At 37.5% G+C, this 21,533-nt stretch overlaps 1 protein-coding gene and 1 pseudogene across 1 annotated transcript; one reads left to right on the top strand and one right to left on the bottom strand.

Moving 5' to 3' along the window:
- The first annotated feature begins 240 nt into the window (after positions 1 to 240).
- On the top strand, positions 241 to 5,983 carry LOC130747127 (OVARIAN TUMOR DOMAIN-containing deubiquitinating enzyme 6-like; annotated as a pseudogene).
- Positions 5,984 to 7,699: 1,716 nt separating this feature from the next.
- On the bottom strand, positions 7,700 to 20,890 carry LOC130747126 (uncharacterized). The gene is made up of 14 exons (XM_057599968.1): positions 20,488 to 20,890; positions 18,562 to 18,731; positions 17,288 to 17,391; positions 16,844 to 16,910; positions 14,899 to 14,991; positions 14,657 to 14,821; positions 14,406 to 14,546; positions 14,236 to 14,313; positions 13,642 to 13,754; positions 13,503 to 13,563; positions 9,309 to 9,476; positions 8,614 to 8,715; positions 8,204 to 8,293; positions 7,700 to 8,120 (listed from the first exon to the last, which is right to left on the bottom strand). The coding sequence occupies exons 1-14, from the start codon at positions 20,765 to 20,767 to the stop codon at positions 8,058 to 8,060; spliced, it is 1,695 nt and encodes a 564-aa protein (XP_057455951.1). The 5' UTR covers positions 20,768 to 20,890; the 3' UTR covers positions 7,700 to 8,057.
- Positions 20,891 to 21,533: the final 643 nt, after the last annotated feature.

Here is a 21,533-nt window from a genome sequence, read left to right as displayed (position 1 = left end):
CTAAACATGCACACAAACACTTATGCTATCAGATAAGCTCAAATAAATTCTTTAAAACAGGGTTTTAAGTGGCTTGAAAACACGAAAGTTGTTGGCATCTGAAATTGTTGGTAAGCATTACAAAAAGTTAAAATTATTTCAATATTTATATTATTTATTAATTTGTAATATTAATTTATAAATAGAAAAATAATAATTTTAATAACGTGCAGTTATCTGTAGAAACTGAGTGTCACGTGGCCGTTGTCTTCTCCACACCCACACCCTCACCACCGAAACACAATCACACTTGATTTCGTTTCGTTTCCTTTCTTCGTTCAAAAACCCTAATCAAATCATCAGTTCTCGATTTCCACCATTTTTCCTCGTTTTCAGAGAAAGAGAATGCGCGTTTTCCTTGATTTCGCTGCCAAATTTATATGCAGGTTGTGCTCGTGAAGGATCTTGATCTTGCTCTCGTTAATTGAAACAAATTTTGGTTTGGGTGATTGGGTCTCATGAGAATTATCAAGGGAATGCAGAAATCGTTGTGCGATGAGCTGAAGGACTCGTTCATCCAAGGGATTGGCATCACTGCACCCAAAGCTAGAACCCGCAATAAACCGATCAACACTTAATCACCAACAACAACATCAACGGTTTTTTCTGAAACCCTAACTGCTCTAACTGTGACATGACTCGCGTCTTGGTTCAAAGGGGTTCTTCTTCCTCTGCTTCCAACCCCAACCGTGGTTCGTCTTCTTCAGCGCGGGCTGAGCCGCCGCAGGTTTCGGTCAGGGATGAGGAGAGTGGAGAGGAGGTGGTGGGAGTGGTTGTTGTTGGCGGCGAGGTTTCGGAGAGTGGTGACTGTAAGGGGAGAATTGAGGACCCTTTGGTGGGTGGTTTTCATATTGAGCAGAACAATGATGGTTTGAGTGATGACCAAGTAGCTGCTAGTGTTGTTGAGAGTGATGTTAGAGAGGAGGTAGTGAAAGGATTGAGTGAACTGAGAGTAGGACTTGCCTCAGAAAATGAGGGTTCGAGTGGTGGTCCTTCTTCCATCCCTGGTTGTGGTGGTGGGTCGTGTCCGCCCGCCACCTCCTGTTCCGCCGCCAAAGCCTGCTTCCCCTGCTAACTTGAATTCAAGGAGGAATGTGTCCGGGGCAGCTTCGAATTCGGGCTGTGTAGGAGGATCTTCTAGGAGAGCATCTGCGTGGCCGGTTGTTTCAGCAAGGACCTCCCCTGCTGGGTCTCGACCTTCTTCTCCCAGGTCCCATAATGAAAGTGAGGGGTACAATAGTGCTGACGAGCAGAAGCCGTGTTTTGTTTCCTCTTATGATGATTTTGTAAGTTGATTATTGCACTTTGCACATGTCTTCATAAGTAACCAAATATTGTATGTTAGGCCAGCCATACTGTGTAGTTGATGGGAAGAAGAGACTATTTTGAAACATGGTAAATAGTTTCAGTCCATTCCTCTGTGCTGTAATAGAATAACAGGGCAATTAAGCAATGATGTAACTCTCCCTTTAGCATTTGTTCCCAGTTATGGACGCAAAGTTATACAGAAATGGTGTCTATTTTGTGCATAAAGCTTGTCATTGTTGATCATTTGTACTTTGGGGTTGATCATGCTCGGAGCTCTATTTTGGGTTGTGTATTGATGCCTTGTTTATGGATATTATCGTGTTTGTTAGATTTCTCTGTTTGAAGTTGAAGGTTCGCCTTGATGATGCAATTTGGTTGTCTACACTTTTATTAAAATCTTTATCACATCATTTTTATTAGACTTTTGAAGTGATATAGATGTCAATTCCAGGAAAGGGAGCGGCAGTTTGAAATTGATATAAGAAGGGCAAAGGGTTATGAAGTAAAAAAAATGATGGAGGATGGAAATTGTCTTTTCCGTGCTGCTGCAGATCAGGTGTACGGGGACTCTGAGTTGTATGATTTGGTCAGACAGATGTGCATTGATTATATGGTATGGTAACAATGTATTTATGCTTATTTTGGCAAATATTCATTCTTTACCTGCTTCATTACCTGAACTGAAAGGGCATTTCTAATTAGTTTCTCTGAATATTCATTTTACCTGAATCTGATTTGATGTCTACGGTTTTCAGTCATAACAAACGAACAACATCGGATCTGAAAGATTTAGTTCTCTTCTCTCAATAAATTTCTCATTACTTATTTAGGTAAACTCCAACCAGGTGTTTCCAAAACCTTTCATAGTTATAGGCTTAAAATGTGGGTGACAGAAGATCTCTGATAAAAAAGGTCTATATTAGAAGGAAGGCCTTTGGGCCTACGACAGATGAGGCCAAAATACAGTAAATGTAGTGGTTCAAACTTAGTTTGAGGAAGTTGTTAGGGAGTTAGTTAGAGGGGCAGAGAAAATTATATTGATTATATATAGTCGAGAATTGTGGAGTAAGAGGTGTTGAAATTAGTTGTAAAGTGGAGGGCCCAGAACCTATAGCCTGGACATTGGAAACCCAATCTACCTATTCTGGATAGTGTGGATTGTTTCTGCAAAATATCAATGAAGATTCATTCATTCGTCAGTTTATCAGTCGGATTTCAGAATATTTGTTTTAGGGTGTTTTAGTTAATATTCGGATATTGAATATTTCTAGTGTCTAGACTCTATTTTGTGCATTCTGGAATCTCTAGGCAGTAGTAGATGTTATAAATCAAGAAAATTTGAAGTTTTTGGAAATTGGTGTATGTGTGTAACAGGGGACTGCCATTTGGTTGTGATAAGTAACATGATCAGTAGTAACATTTACACTAGTGGAGAAAATGACAAGATGAGAGCTTAAACTCACTGTTGTGAAGTTCCACATTGGCTAGAGACATGGCCGGAATCACTCCTAACCTAACTTTTGGGGTAAGAGTTAGGCCTAAGTCTAACCTGATTTTTAGTCAGAGTCTATCCTTGATCTGTTTATTAGAGACCACTCATATATGGGCCACGCAGATGATCATTCTTGCAAATTGCACGCTCCAGATGTCTACCCTTGGGTGTTAAGGGGTGTGTTGAGAAGTCCGAAACTACAGATATGGCCAAAATAGTCCTCCTAAACTGGCTTTGTAATCACAATTCCATGGAATTTTTTTTGTGTTATCGAAGCATATTGATCCTGATCCAGTAAACCGATTCAAGCAAGTCCAGTTCTTTTATTTCCTTTATTTTTTGTTTGCAGCCAAGACATGTAGATTGGCGCATACTCTTTAAACTTAGATTATTGTTCTACATCATGTTCTTGTTTTCCTTTTGATCTAAACATGTAGACTCTCTGATTCTATTTAAAAAAAAAAATCCCTGCAATTTAAATTAACTTCTAAATACAGTGTATGACATTTATGGTGGTTCAGTAGTATTTTGTCAGTCTGTCTTGTGTTTTGATATGTTGTATGCTCAGCTGCATGATTACACCTGCTGGATGTTTCTTGGGCACATACATTGGTACAGTTTAATTGAATTTCAATGGATTAAGTATAAGTGTTTTAATATCCTCAGGAGCAGGAGAGGGATCATTTTTCTCAATTTATAACTGAAGGCTTCACATCATACTGTAAGAGGAAGAGAAGAGATAAGGTATGTCAAATTATAGTTTGGGTAGCTGTTACTTTTTTGGTTCATGGAAAAACAAACATTTATGTTTTTGTTTTTTGGATATCATTGCTTTATTTCTCTATCTTTTATTCAAGTTGTTCTTTTCCAGTCTTGTGGTGCTTTAGTGTTCCTTTTCTCATTTTGCAAAGTTACTTTTTATCTATCTCGAAATCACAGTTTTAAATAGATTCATGTTTGTTTGTTAGAAGTAAATAATAGCCTTAGAGCTTGTAATGTAGGTAATACATGAATTATATCTGCGACTGCAATTGTGGCTCAACATCATGGTTTTGGAGTTCTCAAGGGCTGCATCATGACCACAATTGTGGCATCATAAGCCTACATTTACCTGCTATTTTCTATAGTATCAAGGATAGTCTCAGTAACGGCAACCGTGATTATGACTGCAATTTAAAACCTTGATCATGGATGATAGTTGACGATTTTTTTCTTGGATAGGTATATGAAAATAGCCTATGTCATGTGTTGGGCACCTGAAATGATATTTACTTTAGCTACATTAAGGAGCTGTCTCAAAGACTAGAAACCTATATGTAACCTCTACCCTAATCTTAAGCTTCCCTGACCACTTAAGTGAAGGTGGTTATAACACGGTTTTTAAATTGAAATATAGGAAGATGAAATTACATTTTTAATTTATTCATTGTGCATGTAACTCACTCCCTCTGATATCAGACATAAATCCCATGCATCTGTACCTAATTTCCTTTATAATAATTTTTAATATGAAAAAATAGTTTTTGTTGGTTAGAATGTGTTTATATCTATTGTACCTTTTCAATTTATGTGTGTTCATCCTTTTTGACAGGTCTACGGAAACAATGTTGAGATCCAAGCTATGTGTGAAATGTATAATCGTCCTATTCATATATACTCCTATTCAACAGGTGTGCATCTGTCTGAAACTTTGAAGGCGGTCATTTCTATTCAATAACATCAATTGTTATTGCAGAACCCATCAATATCTTTCATGGAAGCTATAACACTGATACACCGCCAGTTCGGCTGAGTTATCATCATGGGAATCATTACAATTCTCTCGTTGACCCGCGGCGTTTGACAATTGGTGCTGGGCTTGGGTTCAGCTGTCTTCGTGGAGTGAGTGTTGTGCTTATCGTTCTATTAATTCTATCATTCCCCCTCCTATGTTATGCTTTTTATTTATTTTAATGTTCTAATGAAACATTGAAACATCAAGAAGTTAGGTTTAACTGCCAGCTAAAATTTTAAAATTCGTATTGTATTGGAGTTGTAATGATTTATGGTTGATGGTCCATTTGTTTTTTGTGATGCAGAGTAATGTTGACAAAGACCAAGTCAAGGCTGCTATTAAAGCTCAACAAGATCAACATGTCAATAATGTTGGTATTTTATATTGTAATAGCGTGAACGTTTTTAAATTTGATGGTAACATAATTTTCTATCTTTTTTTTTCAATAGGCACTCTTAGCCGAGGGACGATTTTACTCTGATCTTGAGCTGACAGAGAAGGAAATTGAACGCATGGTGATGGCAGTTTCTCGAGCTGAGTATCTTGCTGATGGTACATTTAAGCAACAGCTTGGCCATATAGAGTCCTCCACCTCAAATGCTGAACCATCATCTTCCGGAGCAAGTGAGTATCTCCCACTCATACTGTTGGTCTCTTAGCGTAAAAAAGTATATTATATCTTGAGTTGGGACTTGGGATCCTATCTATGACATGGCATGAAATGTGAAATTGAGTAAATGTTGATCACCTTCAGAGTTTTACTGGCTATTTCATGCCAAGTCCCCCCCTCCCTCTCTTAATTTAGAATTTGACCATGCTAGCTGTGTTTGCTTCTACAATTTGAAATATTGAGCTAACTATGCATTGATTCAAGCAGCAGGATCATCTGGCACTGATCTCAAGATGGAACATGGCAAAGAGCATGGTTCTGATCTTAGTAGCAGCATGCAGATGTTACTATCAATGGGATTTAGTTACCTCCAAGCGATTGAGGCTTACAGCATATTTGGGGATGATGTTGATTCTATGATTTGTTACCTGTTAGAAACTGGCAGTAGCAGCAGACGTAAAGGCAAGGCAACTGAATGACGCGATCAAATTAAATAAAAATGTTGAACTTCAGATCCAATTGTCAGCCAGATTAGTTAAGTTCTTTTACTCTATAGTTCAATTTCGTATCTGGCATTTTCACGAGGGACAAAGGAAAATCTGAGCAAAGAGGATTTTATTTGGTTATTGGTAGCAGGATCTAGAACAGCGCCTTCTTTATAAATTAAGTTTACCTTTTATTAAGTTTCTATCTAAACTTGGTGGTTGATGACTTGAACAGAATTTATTTAAATAAAATCCGTCTTTAAAGCTTGAGTTCATGATGTCAATTTCTAGATTTATAAACTGTCATTCATTGAAATTCATGTTGTTTTCTGAGTAAATATAACTATTGTAATGGAATACAAAGCAACTTTGAATTGTAAAGGACACCTAGGTGAAATCACACTGAACAATTATGACATTGTTTAAAAGCAACCATGATCTTCATTCCGTCTCGAGTTCTTATTCTAGGTATCATTTATTAGGTGAACAATTATACATGTTTGGGGTCGTTTTTAGTCCTAATGAAAAATCTTAGTGTTCTGATTTCAAGGAAAATATACTAAGAGCATCTACATCCATCATACTCACTAAAATATCTACACATCATTTTTTCAATTTTCCATAATGTCACATCATCTACCTCATTTTACTAACTTTTTACTCTAACCCAATAACTCTTAAAAGTTTCTATATTGGATCTCACCATCAACATCACATTTGTATATTTTATTATTTAACTACATTTTAATTAATTGTAAGTGCTTGTAATAAATACAAGCTCACATTTCAAGTTTAGTGTGGGGTATCTATTCTCACATACTCATATTTGCCATGTTGGAATTGAATATGTACTCCAATGGTAATAGATACTCATATGAGTATGTATTTAACATTAGATACTACCATTGGTGATGCTCTAAGAAAAAATAGAATAGGAAGACTTTGATCAATTTTCTTGTTAATTTCATAATGAAAAGGGAATACAATATTTATACAATATTTGGTCTCTACATGTCACTACATCCTCATAAAAGACCTTGCTAGAATGGAATTAAACGAAATAACATTGAATTTAAAAAACTAAATAGTTATAGTTAAATGGGCCTTATAACTAATTTGGCCTTCTACCATATTCTTTCACTTCAAGTCTCTTCACACTTCATATCTACAAGCATTCTTTTAATACTTGCCACTTCAAGCAATCACAGCATATCGCATCATCAGACGTAAACGCAATTGAGATAAAAAAAATGTTTCTTTGACACCTCTTCACCTCCACCTGGTGGAGAGAGATGAGAGATTTTTTGGGGGAAGACATCGCGTTCCTAGTCGATTTCCCTCATTGCACTGTCCCCTTAATGCTATAATTGAGAGATATGATAAGTGATATGATAGTAAAAGAAGAGAGATAGAAAGAGAAAATAAGTGAAAATGAAATGTTAGAGAAAGTGAGGTGTTAACATATCATAACTCACTCCAATTGAGAACATTATGGGGTCATTGTCTTAAATGGAACTCTATGATAATGTTTGGTAATTGGAACATGACATATTACCTATATGACCAATCATTTTTTGATGTTTGATTGAGCATAAAAAATCAAACTCAACAAGCTGGTTTTTTTTCATAGCATCTTTATCCTTGGAGCTTAGATATTCAGAGACGCCTTTAAGACAAATGCATGATCTAACTTGGCTAATTCAAATTTATAACATCTACTCATTAAAAAAAACCAAACTGAAATCCTTATTGATACAAAAAGTAATTCATAATATATATGTAATTTTAGGTGCTTACACGTTCTTGTATTGATCTTCAAAACAATTTTTATTCGTACAAAATAGTATTGCTGTAAAAAAATACAATTATTTTGCTTAGTTCGGGTATTTGGCAAGAACCAAATATCTGAACTCGAGAAGTAATTGTGCTCAAATAGCAACCTCATGCAAAATCTATTTATAAAACTAAGCAGCAGATTTCTATTTGATAAATTAACTGAATCAATCTTTTTTATTGAGCCCGATCCAAGTACCCAGAAGCCTCAGCTTATAGCAACCCGTGGTCAGATTAGTTCACATGCATGCTCTAGCAACCATTCTTTCTATCTACAAAATCGCGCCAAATAAGCGGGAAAAAAAGACTGTCAAAATTTTGGCGTCCTTAATTTAAAGCAGCCAAAAATGAACATTTACTGTTCTTAACCACTAAAGCGACCAACTTAAACCAAATGAAGAATGAAATCCGATCCGCTACAGAGATTTTCCTTACGAACTTTCACCCTAAGACACTACTTTTTCCTTCAAAATTAAAACTTCTGAACTAAACCTCAGAGCGAAATCCTGCCTGTCACTATGCAGTTTTCACTTTTCTAGAAGGAGGCCGCCGAAACAAACTGATTAGATCATCAAGACCCTGTCAAACAGCATCACCAAGTCTTAGTGCAGAAACAAGAGCTATCTAAAGTTTACAAGGGATGTTAGATAATAAGTAAATACCCTAGTTGTGATGAACAAGAAAGTGAAGAGCACAATCAAGTACGACCCCAATACTATAAGCAACAACAAGTCAAAAGCAACGCTCGCAACCTGAAAAACCATAAAACAATTACTTTGGAGGCAATAGATTAATTAGTAGGCCAAAAGTAAAACAATTGAAAATAGGACACATTTTTATTTTGTGAAAACTTGGAAATGACGTCCTTGGGGATAAAAAACAATGAAAAACATGTCTGTTGAAACTTGAAACCCAAAAAAATGTTTCACCCAAAGCAAACTGAATAAACTGGAGATCGTTTAAGGAAAATCCAAGTCGATTCAGCTGCTTGACATGGGGAAAAGAGAAAAAGTCAAATGGCTATCTTTGTAAACAGAACAAGGTGCAAAGATATAAAAAAAACTTCAAAAACCTGATAAATGTTCAGCTTTGCCCTAGTTGAATCGTAGAAAGTGAACACCCCATCTAGCACTTCTCGTTGAAGATTTACTTCATCAGTATGATCTTCTAATTCCTACAATCAAGTAGAACAAATGTGAGTAAACAAGAACCAAGACTTTTGTCTCTGGTGATTTGAGTGTACGTGGAGAAAACATTGATAAGGGAAGTCGATGGAGAATAGTCCAAAAAGGTAAGGGGAGACCAAGAAAAATTATAGAATAAGATCAAACCATTGAAAGATATTTATATTTAAATGGTCTATCATTAAATATGTTTGATCCATATTGCCAACACCACCTGATGAGAAAAGACTTAGTTGTTGCTGTTGTTGTACAAAAGAATGAGTCATAAGAAACCCTGAACTCCTCAACTCCAATCCTATTTGCTTCAATATAATTTACTAGTTTAAATGTATATGGTATTTTTCCCCCCTTTATTACAAAAACATTTAAGACAATATTTGCACATAGAACATAAGCTCAAAGCAAAATATAATCCCCTATCAACCGAAAACACAAGCCGCAGAAATTCTAGCATTGCTACAAACATTCCCTTAGCAAATCCATCACCATATTCATCCTATCAGGGGTAATCCTAAACTTGAGACCAAAGCAAAAGCTATTATAAGAACTTTACACAGCACAATAATCCAGCATGCAACAGTACCTTTTTCAGTGCCATGACTAAAGGATCATCTTTGGAGAAAAATGGTGCCACTCGAGGTGTTTGGGACAAAACATCTAACCATGATCTAACATAAGAAGGATTAACAGCCAAGTTACTGTTGTCTGCAAAGATATTGATGTTCTTTCCTCGATGTCCATAAATATGTCTCTGCAGGAAGTAGTTCAGAAGACTGTTTATTATAAGAAAATTGGCTTAGTGAAACAAATATATGATTAATATTATTAGTACATTTCACGTCAAAAATATACTGGACATACAATATATATCTAAGAAGTAACTTTTCTTTATGGCTATTCTTTAAGAACAGAAGATACTTATTAAGAGCAGAACTGTTACATCTATTCAACTATCTTACTAATGTGTTGCCAAATAAGCCAGTTTGCAATAGCCAACAAAAAATAAAAACACATGAAATCAGGGACTGTCTTCATTGAGGAATGCCAAGAATAGAAATGATATGAGCACGCCCAATTTCAAAAATCATTTTTTATGATATTAAACACCATCAACCACATCTATGACATTATATGTGTTGAGAAATATCAGAGACTAGAGCTACGGCTAAATAGTTTGATTCAATGGTCAAATTAATTCTAGCTGAACATCATTTTCCTTAACCATAATGGAGCAGACTAATGCCACCATGTTTGCAGTTACATCATAAATGCCAAACATCAAAAAAGATGTATCACAGCAAGTATATACATCAAAAGCATCTACCATGCAATCTTGAATTCAATATGATACACAAAAAAACAGTAGTTTTGTTATCAATAGAGAAATATACTCAAAAGTCTCTAACTGTATCAAACAAAATCAAGTCAACAAACTGAATTCTCCAAGCAAATTAAGAATAAGTGTCCAGGACAAAAAAAACATCAAAACATTCCCTCTAAGTCTCTTATGTCAAATGATAGGGGAAAAGCACATGGTCAGTGATAGGGCACTGTGTGAACAGTGCTCGTGAACAGTGCTCGTGAACAGTGCTCGTGAACAGTGCCTGCTGTAGCAGTTGCACCCAGCAGTAGCAGTTAGGGGTTATTTTTATTTAAATTGGGTCAGTTATTATTTGCTAGTTGTGTCTGGTTGTAACTGTCTAGGGGTGGTTATTAAATAGGGGTTGTGTTTGTTTATTTGTTTCATTCAGAAGTTGTGAGTTTAGGGGGAGAGGTCTGGCTCTCGAATTCCAGAATTACTAGGAGAGGACTGGCTCTTGAACATCCAGAATTTGTATAATTATTCCTTAATATTCTGTTTCTATCAATTTGGTATCAGAGCACCATCCAGGTGCTGTGGTGCAATTGAATTGAGAAGAAATGGAGAAGGAGACAAGATACAAGTGGGGAAGTAAGGCTGGAAAGAAAAGAGAAGATTCCATGAGGCATTCATTGTCACTGGAATCAATTGACCTTCTTAGACAAATGAAAAAGGAGATCGCAGATTGTAGAGAGGAAATTGCACGTCAGATAAAGGAAGATGAGAGAAGAAACAAGGAATATCAAGAATGGAGGCAAAACAATTTCATACGTGTGATTTCAAGAACGAGTTCTAGGCTGAATCTCGGAATCCAGCGAACGCAGCCGATGAAGGTGCTGGCTAAAGTAAGGAAGTGGAAGATCAGGAGCGGCATGGAGATCAAGCGAGATCTGAGGAAAAAGCCACTTCTGCAGGAGAAGTCTGAGACAGAAGTGATGGAGAAAGACTCGTACGAAGCGGCAACGGAACACACCGCAGCGGAAGCGTCACGAAGAGAAGAGGAGGTTGCAACGGTGGCGTCACAGAGTCAATCGATCGCCCTGACAGTTTGCATGTTGACAGAGAAGGGGGAGAAAGATGGAACGACTATCATCGCTTCCTACCGGCAGTGGCAGAATGGTTCTTCAATGGAAGGAACCCAAGAGTGTGACCTTCAAAAGGGGGAATTCACCGCTGGGGCCCAAAATGCTGATTTAGAGTTCGATGTGGAGAGGAGGCCACCGCGGAAACCGCCGGACTTACTCCTTTGCAAGACAGTGACCGTCAATCGTCCGCCGGCTAAGCCACCAGACCTCTTTGTCGGTGATCCCAACACCTTGGGCTGTCTTCCATGCCATTTGGCAACCACCAAACGACCTCCGGCAAAGCCATCAGACTCTGCCTTCCCTTGTGTAAGAACAGTTGCGAATCTGTGGGCAGAGTGCAAAGAAACTTTCCGGATTACCACCTTGGGGACAAGGTGGATCTTTTAGGGCGGGGTATTGATAGGGCACTGTGTGAACAGTGCTCGTGAACAGTGCCTGCTGTAGCAGTTGCACCCAGCAGTAGCAGTTAGGGGTTATTTTTATTTAAATTGGGTCAGTTATTATTTGCTAGTTGTGTCTGGTTGTAACTGTCTAGGGGTGGTTATTAAATAGGGGTTGTGTTTGTTTATTTGTTTCATTCAGAAGTTGTGAGTTTAGGGGGAGAGGTCTGGCTCTCGAATTCCAGAATTACTAGGAGAGGACTGGCTCTTGAACATCCAGAATTTGTATAATTATTCCTTAATATTCTGTTTCTATCAATTTAAAATTGATAAGAACAGAATTTATTACAGAATAATTATGGAAGTACTGGTGTTCGAGAGCCAGTTCTCTCCTACAGATTCTGGAATTTTGAGAGTCCAGTCTCTCCCTAAGACAACCACCCAATTTCTGAATGTCTAAACTAACAGCCACAACTCCTATTTATAACCAGAAATTTAATAACCACCCCTAGGCAGTTTTGATAGAACATAACTAACATAAACTGATGTAAATAACTAATAATAACTAACCCAATAACTACCCCAACAAATAATTAAATAATAACTTTCTAACTGCTACTGTTCACGAGCACTGTTCATCCTATCAATACCCCGCCCTAAAGATCCACCTTGTCCCCAAGGTGATAATCCGGAAAAGTTTCTTGCACTATGGCCACATTTTTCCCAATTATTCTCACACGAAGGAAGCCTTTATAAAAGCTTCTTGCACTCTGCCCACAAATTCACAACTGTTCTTACACAAAGGAAACTTGAATCTGGTGGCTTTGGCGGTGGCCGCCTGATCAGCACCTTGGTTGGTTGCGTCCGTCGAACTCTGTTATTTAGCCTCGCACTTCTTGCAAGTATTGTTTCAAGTTTGATCCTCTGCATCTCAAAGGCTAAGTTTTTCTCCACCATTGAAGTGCTCCAAGTTTTCTGCAATTGTAGGGCATCACTCTTCTCTGGCCACCAATTCACCATCAATGGTACCTCTGTTTCACCAAGAAAGGGAACCCCGAAGTCCTTCTTTCCTGGTTCCTTTTGATTCTCCATTGAAAGAAAACCTTTATCCATTGAATTAACAGAATCAACTTTTATCTCTGGATTTTCTTCCATCGAATGACCCTCTCTTCCATTCCTCAAAACAGCATACGTTCTCGGGCTTTCTTCTTCCTCAGAATCTTGAACATACACTGGTATGTCAGGATCCATTTCTGGTTGGAATTTCTTCAGTAAAGCCTTCACAAAATCCCACCATTTTGCATTCTGGTTGCTTCTTTTCCAGAAATACCACCAGAAGAAAGCATCTCCGGTCAAAGCCATCTCAGCCTCCGAGAACTTCTTCTCTTCAGCCATTTCCATGGCCTCAGAGTGCTGCTGCACTTTGATCAACCACCAGTAGGCCTCTTTACCATCAAAGGTTGGAAACGCCTTACCTTCCCTCTTCGTAATTGCTGTCTTCTCCATTTCTTCAAGATTCAGTTGCACCACAGCACCTGGATGGTGCTCTGATACCAAATTGATAAGAACAGAATTTATTACAGAATAATTATGGAAGTACTGGTGTTCGAGAGCCAGTTCTCTCCTACAGATTCTGGAATTTTGAGAGTCCAGTCTCTCCCTAAGACAACCACCCAATTTCTGAATGTCTAAACTAACAGCCACAACTCCTATTTATAACCAGAAATTTAATAACCACCCCTAGGCAGTTTTGATAGAACATAACTAACATAAACTGATGTAAATAACTAATAATAACTAACCCAATAACTACCCCAACAAATAATTAAATAATAACTTTCTAACTGCTACTGTTCACGAGCACTGTTCATCCTATCAGTCAGCATGATACATTCCCATTCTTTCATTTTTGGCAAATTTATTGTCTTTTTTTTAGGTAAAGTTGATCTTACCGCAAGACTCTCCGCAATCAACTTCACACTTCTGACAACTGCATCCTCATTGACAAAATGCCTGCAGAATAGAGATCTCAGCAAACACGTGTAGAAATAATAAATTTCTAGCATTTAGGTCCAAAGATGAAAGATGTACCTGCTGTCAACCAAACCACCAGTCCTTTCTAGCAATTCAGGTGCAGTAGAAAGTTCAGAGAGGGTAGCAGCAGTAACTCTCAGCCTTGAAAATTGTTCATGTTCCCAAGCTACCTACACCAGATGACTAGCTTCAATACCAAACTCTAGAAGAAGTATTTTAGACAAAAAATGTAGAAAGCACATGTTTGCTAGTTGCTATCAAGAAATATCTCAACAAGAGATGAAGCAAATGATATCACTAGAGGCAGGAAGTTGCAACCTATATGTAGTTGTAGATTCAATCGTATGTCATTAACATATTTCTTTCAAGAACCAGGTTTGAAGGATCTCATGAATGAAGCAACAACAAAAGAAATAAGAGGATGATTAGATGTCAGATTAAAATGAAAATTAGAACAGACACCTCAAAGTTTTGTGTTTGCATTATTGCATAAACATGTAAACCACATTAGGTACCCAGTGCATGTTCACAAAATGAGTGGGACAGGGATGACAATTGTCTGAAATTACAGCCACGTTAGATTGAACAAAAGCCGAATAAAAACAGCCAAATAGCTATGCAAGTGAAACTGAAACTAATAATTTGACTTACTCGGGGATTAGAAATGTTTATTTTCTTATGCTTCAGATTCACGTTAAAGCCTAACTCTCCTGCAACAGTTGAAAAATCCTACAGCAATATTCGCCATTAAAAGTCATTAAGACAAAATTGCAAGTCAATCCATTTTGGTAAAGTCCACACCACAGACATATTTCACTTACTTCATGAATTTGCTTAATATAGGCATTTTCTGGAGGCTTGGATACATGAATCCACAGATCATTTTCCCATGAGCCGATACTATCTAAGCAAATAGCATAGTCAATGCTCTCACGTAGACGTTGATCAAAGCTCCGAAGCCACTGGAAGATGTTGGATTATGTTACAAAAATATAAAAAGGGAAGGCTTACTACATATTACAGGTCAATCAGGAGAAAAAACTAAATTGAATTTCAAAACAGGATATATCACCTTAAATGTTCCATTGTAGTTGTATGGCCCACCAGATGTTAGCCCGAACAGTAGATTGTACTGTCCTCGTGTCTTTGGATTAGAATATAAGAGAGAAAACAACCTAGCTACTTCAAGAAGAGCCACAATACCACTTCCATTACTATCGCTTCCCATTGATAGTGCCTACAATTATAGATATTTTAACACAATCATACATTCCATACAGTTAGATTTTATAAGTGGAGTTAAAACAAACATACAGGAGCAGCCCCAAAGGTGTCATATGATGCCACTATCGCAATGGTGGGTAACTGATGAGCATCATCATCTGTCTTCAATCCTGCCAACCATCCCTGCAGCCATATAAAAGATAAATCCAATATCCACACGAGTTCTACCCAAAACGCATAGATCTCAAAACGTTTGTGATTAACAATATAGTTATCATAGATGTTTCGAAATACATGTATACAGTGTACATAGGCTACTGTATATACTAAGCAGAATCATGGTAATTACGGTAACTGCAGACTGTTAGGATCCCAGCTAACAATGTATGCAGAAAAGGTAATGTACTGAAATAGAAACAACTATGATTGCTTATTGATGTCAATAGAAAGTTACAGAGAAGGAAGAGATCCTAGATTCTGCCCAGAGCTAGGCTCCTATAGGAAGCTAATGCTCCCTACTCAACATTACAGCTATGAATAATCCAAGATACCTCTCTACCTCACCCTTACTCTCCTTATATTCTGTGGTTAGTACAATCAACCCCTCTCTCTATTCTGTTAGGCAGTTACATTGTATTCCTTTTCTTAGCCCTCCTAGAATATACTCTCCATATCTTTGGGCCCGCTCCTTTGAAATGGATCAAGTGCTCCAGTGCGCTTGACACCTGGTCAGTGTGCCTAACACAGACTTTGTTATTATTATTGTTCAGTTTGTGTATTGTAGTTCTGCTTAATCATTTAGGCACACAAAATTCATTCAATGTCTCTCATATTCTTCTTTTCCCTTTTCTCTCAACATAGCATGTAGAGCATCTCAAGTGCACCAATTAGTAGGTATGACAGGAATCAGAGGATTAATGAGAATCTAACAAAAGGCAACCTTAATCCATGAATAACCTATGTAGAATCTAATGAAAGGAAACCCTAATCCATGACAAACCAGTGGACCCACTGCTGTGGTACTTTTTGCAGAAACCATGTCTCATTTACGGCTTCTGATCTCCATGGCCGCGCTATCCTTCTAGCCAGACCAGTTTCTTTCTCCAATGGCCACTATAACCATCTGCCCCCACTGGAAAAAAAAAAATTCCCACGAAATTTCTGGCAACTTTTCAGACAATACCACTACCATCAGAACCGCAGTCCACCAGTCTACAAGATCCCAGAATCTCAGGCCCACCAAAATTGAGATGCAACCTTGCATGCTATTTTCCTTCGCTGCCATACCAACTGCGTGTGGCGGCCATGGAGGCTTCTTTTTTATCATCATTTGTTGCACAACAGTCATAAGTGAGAATTAAAGCATATTCTGGCCTTGCTTGGCCACTTTTTGAGCTTGTAGCTCGTCTTCTAGTGCTTTAGGTTTTCGGCTCCCCATTTAGCTAGCTTTTTACTTATCACTTAGCTCTCTACCCATTGTGTCATCACTATTCTATTGTCATATAGGGCTGGAGATCAATTGGATAATTGGAACTGAACGCAAGTGGCCTCTACCAGCTCTCCAGCTATCCTCATATTTGCACCAAAGACACCCCTCTCCTAACACATGCTTAACTGGGTCATCCTAGCCTTGCAAAATTATAGAACATGGCTTCAAGCTTGTCCAATCTTATGGGTCATCAACTTGGGAAAGATATCCATAGTTCAATCCCTAATTTCCTTTTGCTATGAATCATTCAAATGTTTGGGATCCTTGTTGTATTGAGTCAACTTTGAGGTCCACATAACTTGTTAACCTCATTGATGATAACTCGTGCTGTACTGAATTATTTATTATGAAATATGGGTATGAGTTTATATGCATTTTTCAGAGGTTTTAGCATGAAATAAAATATCAACTTGATTTCAGAGAAGCTCAAAATGATGTGTAAAAGCTTACAGTTTCAAAGCTACTGTTAGTCTAAAAAAATTAAATACCCATCACCCAAGACTGTCAAAGACATAGTATATCTTAAAACGAAGGTTGATCAAACACCTGAATATTAGTAATGGGTGGAGATGCAACTTTCTTTGGTTCCAGAGCTGAAACAACAAATTTGTATCTGCAGTATCACCAAAAAAAAAGTAGAAAGAAATAGTTTTAAACATCACTTCCAAATGAAAAAATTAATTTGGCAATACAATACGGGTGAACTAATTTACTACAGAAAGAAAATACAAGTAAGAAAAAACAGAAAATAAAAGAAAAGCAGCAACTGTGAAGACAGTAGATAACTAAACTGAAGCATGATAAAAACAAATAGAACAGAAGGTATTAAACGAAGCAAGATCTAACACCCAGAAGTTGGAAATATATAAGATTATTCACTATATAATATCCAAGGAATCAAGTTAAAATTCCAATATCATTCATCTCGACCGTCCAGAGAATTCCTCAAATTTTGTTTAACGAAAGCTTTATCCACTGAATTAAACTCACCCGCCAGTAGTTGCAGTAGCAGGTTGACCAGTGGCATCATTTTTCTTGATATCAGTCAACACAGCATCAATGTGATCGTCCTCAAAAGCAAAATAAACAGGATACTGCAACAAGATACAGCACCATAATTCAATGATTTTTTTTTTCTTTTGATAAATTTGACAAAACATCAATATATGGAAGAATAATGCAGTTCATAGCATAGAAGTGTTTCTTTTCTTTCTCACATGTGTGCGTGTGCACCCAGTCACACACACACACACACACATCATAATTCGCAGCACGATGACAAAGGTCTTCAAATTAATTGAGAATCAATTTCAGTAGTATATTGCTTCTGTAATGCATTGTTTAGAGAGCAAACATTGGGAATAACCATAAGCTACAGAAATGGTGCTAGAGGACTAAACCTAGGATAGAAAATAGAAATAAGAAAACATGCCAATTTTGTAAGTATCTCTCAGCACTAAGCGATCATCCAAGGACCTAAAATGCATCCAAAGTCCAAACACACAAAGCCGGCTGGAGAAGCATAGCAAAAGTGGAACATATCAAAAATAAGTTTGTAAATCATCTATCGTGACAGGCAAGCCCCTTAGTGTAATAGTTAGTTAGGAGTTGGTTAGAGAGTGAGATGTGAAAGGGAGAGAGCGCATCGGCTGTACTGAGTGGGCAGTTATTGGAGAGTCCTATTCTTTCTGTCTTGCTACCCTGTTCTTAATACTACTCCACATCGAGGAACATATAGGGAATTAGGGATTTAGTAATAAAACTCATTCTTTCTTTGTTTCTGAACCAGGTCTATCGTACCGCAATTTGTACGTAAAAAGTAATAATTAAATAAGTCATCTACTGTAAGTGATGGAAGGTCTGTGTACTACTACTGCATGAACGTAATGACATTTGTAATTAAAAATTAAAATAAGTTTACAAGGCCAATTGTTGGGAGTTCAGACACATACAAAGGCCAATTTCCCTTCCTCAAACAAATTGATGATAGAAAACAATAGGTAAAATTAATTATATGTTTAGCGAATACATCTCACTGAGTTAACATACTGTATAAATTACTTTAAAGGTATAATACAACTCGACGACATTAGTGGGAAAAAAACATAATGATACTTTAGAGGAAGAAATTATAATTCATGAACTAAACAGTTAACTTGCACTACCTCGCTACTATATACCAAAACTTTATTTTTTATTAAATCCAAAAGAGAAAAATATGACAACAATCTGGATATAGGAGAAGCTGTTTGAAATTTACTCACAGGTAAGTTGGTGTGTATAAGTCTTTGTTCAAGTTCATCCAACGCATTCTTCAGCAGCTCTTTACTCCCATCTTGATGACTACCTCTCGTGCCACCTTTGTTTTCAAAACGAAACATCTGGGGCAGCAAAAATATTAAACCCCCTAGAGGCTTGCTTTCAGCAATATATTCTGCCAAATCGTAGATATGTCAAATTTTGATCTTGTTAAATTTATAAGCGTGAGACAAACTACATCCATCAAACAATGATAAATGTAAATGACAAGGACAAGAAATGCTAAGCATTCAAATAGGGAAGTACACAAAAACAGTATAACCTGTGAAAGACTATTTTCAGAGTTCGGCTAGAACCAATAATGTTGGGTTAGGACAAAAACAGCAACCAACTTGTAAATTCACAAATACAGTAATAATATAACCTCTCCTGAACATGCGCACTTCAAACCTGATACCTACAACATAGACACTCAGTTGCTTTACCCCTGTGTGCGAGCTTCCAGTCGCACTACTATATGTTAGACATCTTAACTGGTTTTTTATTTTGTCAAGGATGACTTTAAAGCCACTAGGGCAACCAAATGACAGGGATAGAGGACGAACCCCATATGAATAGTACAAATGAGCAATACCACGATGCTACAGAATTAAACACTACAAAGAGCTTGTTGCTCACAAACCCTCAAGGCCTCAACCCAACAAAACATCAAAATAGAAACAAGCAAAGAAATGTTAAAAAAACCTCCTCTAACAGACTTAACATCCAAACTAAGCCTCTAGCTAATACTCTCATTATATGTCATCCTTTTCTTTTTCTTCGCTGACCCCACCGACTGTGCCAAAACTGTCGCGAGGAAGGTCAATAACAGAATAAGTGGCTCAGCCGCACCAAAACGAAGTGTTGTGGAGACTGAAGTCATAGTCTGATGGAGGTGGTAAGGAGGAGAGGGAGCGGAAAAAAGAGATGGCTAAAGTTAAAATAGAGATAAAAAGAGAGGAATAATATAGAGGTGATGGCTGAGTGGGGGTGGAGGGTGGTGGCTGGAGGAGCAAGAAAGTGGGCATGAGAGATGGAACAAAAAGAAAAATCCTACCTAGAGGATGGAAATGAGACATCTGAACTGATTAAACATCATTCATATCTCGGCTACCCGCTCTTAGATTCTCATCACAAGTCCATTGATGAATTTCTAAATTTTAACACTCCTTCTTTATATACTTCTGAGAAAAGCAGAAATAGATTATGTTTTTGTAATACTATTTGAACTCGTAATTCTATAATTCGTATTCAATTTTATCCCAGTTGCAGACTGGTTTTTAGGCCCAACAAACTGATTAAGCTCAAAACCCAATACCACATGTCAATCATCAATAACCACTATTCACACACTTAAACCCGCACTAGTTGTGATCATGCTACATGACTTCATCTGTAGATGGTAAAAATAGAAATCCCTCTTCCCCCATAATGACAGTGAATAAATGCCTTTCACCTCTACGGAAAATGTCTATATAAGCACTCATATCACTCGAGGCACATATCTCTATTCCCTTCTGAAGTGCACAGTGCAAGTAATGTCACTTGTTGAATTATAACAATCTCATAATTTGTGATACATGAACATGTACTCAATCACAATCTTGAAGGTTGTAACACAACACTTCACTCTCCACCCTACACTTAAAGAAGCCAAATCCCTAATCCAATTACCAATCCACGGAAAATTTCCAGTGCTCCTAATCAATTATTACCACACTGAAATTGAGAAAGTTGGAATCACAATCGGAGACACTGCAATAACGTTTTTGCAGTTTCGAAACACTTTCTATAACTTGCATAATTCCCAATTACGTTACACACAACAGTTAATTCTCAGCACAATCAACACAAAATGAAAGCAATAAGCAAAAATCAAATAGAAGAAGAACCTTGGACGAAGGACATGTTGAGTTCACGGAGAGGTATGAGGAGGACAGTGCGAGAGAGATCGGCGTGCGGTGAGAAGTGGAGAGAAGCAGCGTGGTGGTTGAGGCTAGCAAGGCGAGATCCGAAGGGAACGCCGGACATGTCGTACTGGATGAGGCGGTAGACGTCCACGACGGTGGCGCCGTCGCAGAAATCGACGCAGGCGACGAGGATGATGACGAGGGCGATGACGGAGTCGAAGAGCATTTCACGACTGCGATGCTTTCTCGACGCCATGGCCATGGATGGAGGAGGATGTGAGATCTGATCTGAATTTAGGGTTGCGATTGCGGAGAAGACAGAGGAACACGATGATGATGCCGATCTAGGCTTTAAATATTTCAGTGTAAATCAATATCAATATGAATATAATAATAATAATAATAATAATAATAATAATTGTTTATTTTCATTTTAGCAGAAGGTAGGTGTATGTATGTAGAATGTTGAAGAGAAAGTGACGCTGATCCAAGAGGGTGAATGGAAGACGGGGAAAAGGAGATTAGTTATTTGCTAAAATCAGTAGTACCACACACACTCCACAGTGCTTAGTGGCTGTATTAATGAATTTTATCCTCTTTTTTTCATTTTGAATTTTCTTTTTCTTTTAAGTTCTACACTAAGAATGTAAAAAAATAAAAAAGACAAGAATGTATCTATCATTAAATTTTTATGGGTTAAATGACATTCATTTAATTATGAGTACCTCACTTATTCACTTTAATTGAGCTAATCATTTTGAGCACTTATTTTAAGCACTTGTGAAAATAAGCGTTTATGGGTTTATTTATGAATAAATTTAAGAAACTATAGGTAATGGATAGCACGAACTCTTATTTATAAGTTAATATGAATAGATACTTAAAACAACTTATAAGTAGGCGTTTTTTCTGAAATTTGGACTACTTCTCTTATTGTACTTGGTGGTGGTGCTCGATCATGGTTTTACATGAGAGAATGGTGGTGATGGCCTCAAGTGGAGGTGGGAGTGCCTATAGAAGACACATTC

This window comes from Lotus japonicus, chromosome 3, assembly GCF_012489685.1.
Source record: "Lotus japonicus ecotype B-129 chromosome 3, LjGifu_v1.2".
NCBI classification, from domain to species: Eukaryota; Viridiplantae; Streptophyta; class Magnoliopsida; order Fabales; family Fabaceae; genus Lotus; species Lotus japonicus.
This window is presented reverse-complemented; position numbering and strand designations above follow the sequence as displayed.

Excerpts from the sequence above, each read along its gene's own strand:
- LOC130747126 (XM_057599968.1), bottom strand. The coding sequence starts at position 20,767 with ATGGCCATGGCGTCGAGAAAGCATCGCAGTCGTGAAATGCTCTTCGAC. Across the intron at positions 13,755-14,235 it reads TAAACATTTCTAATCCCCGA|GTAGCTTGGGAACATGAACA; the intron begins GTAAGTCAAATT and ends CATCTGGTGTAG. Across the intron at positions 8,121-8,203 it reads TCTTGTTCATCACAACTAGG|GGTCTTGATGATCTAATCAG; the intron begins GTATTTACTTAT and ends GCTGTTTGACAG.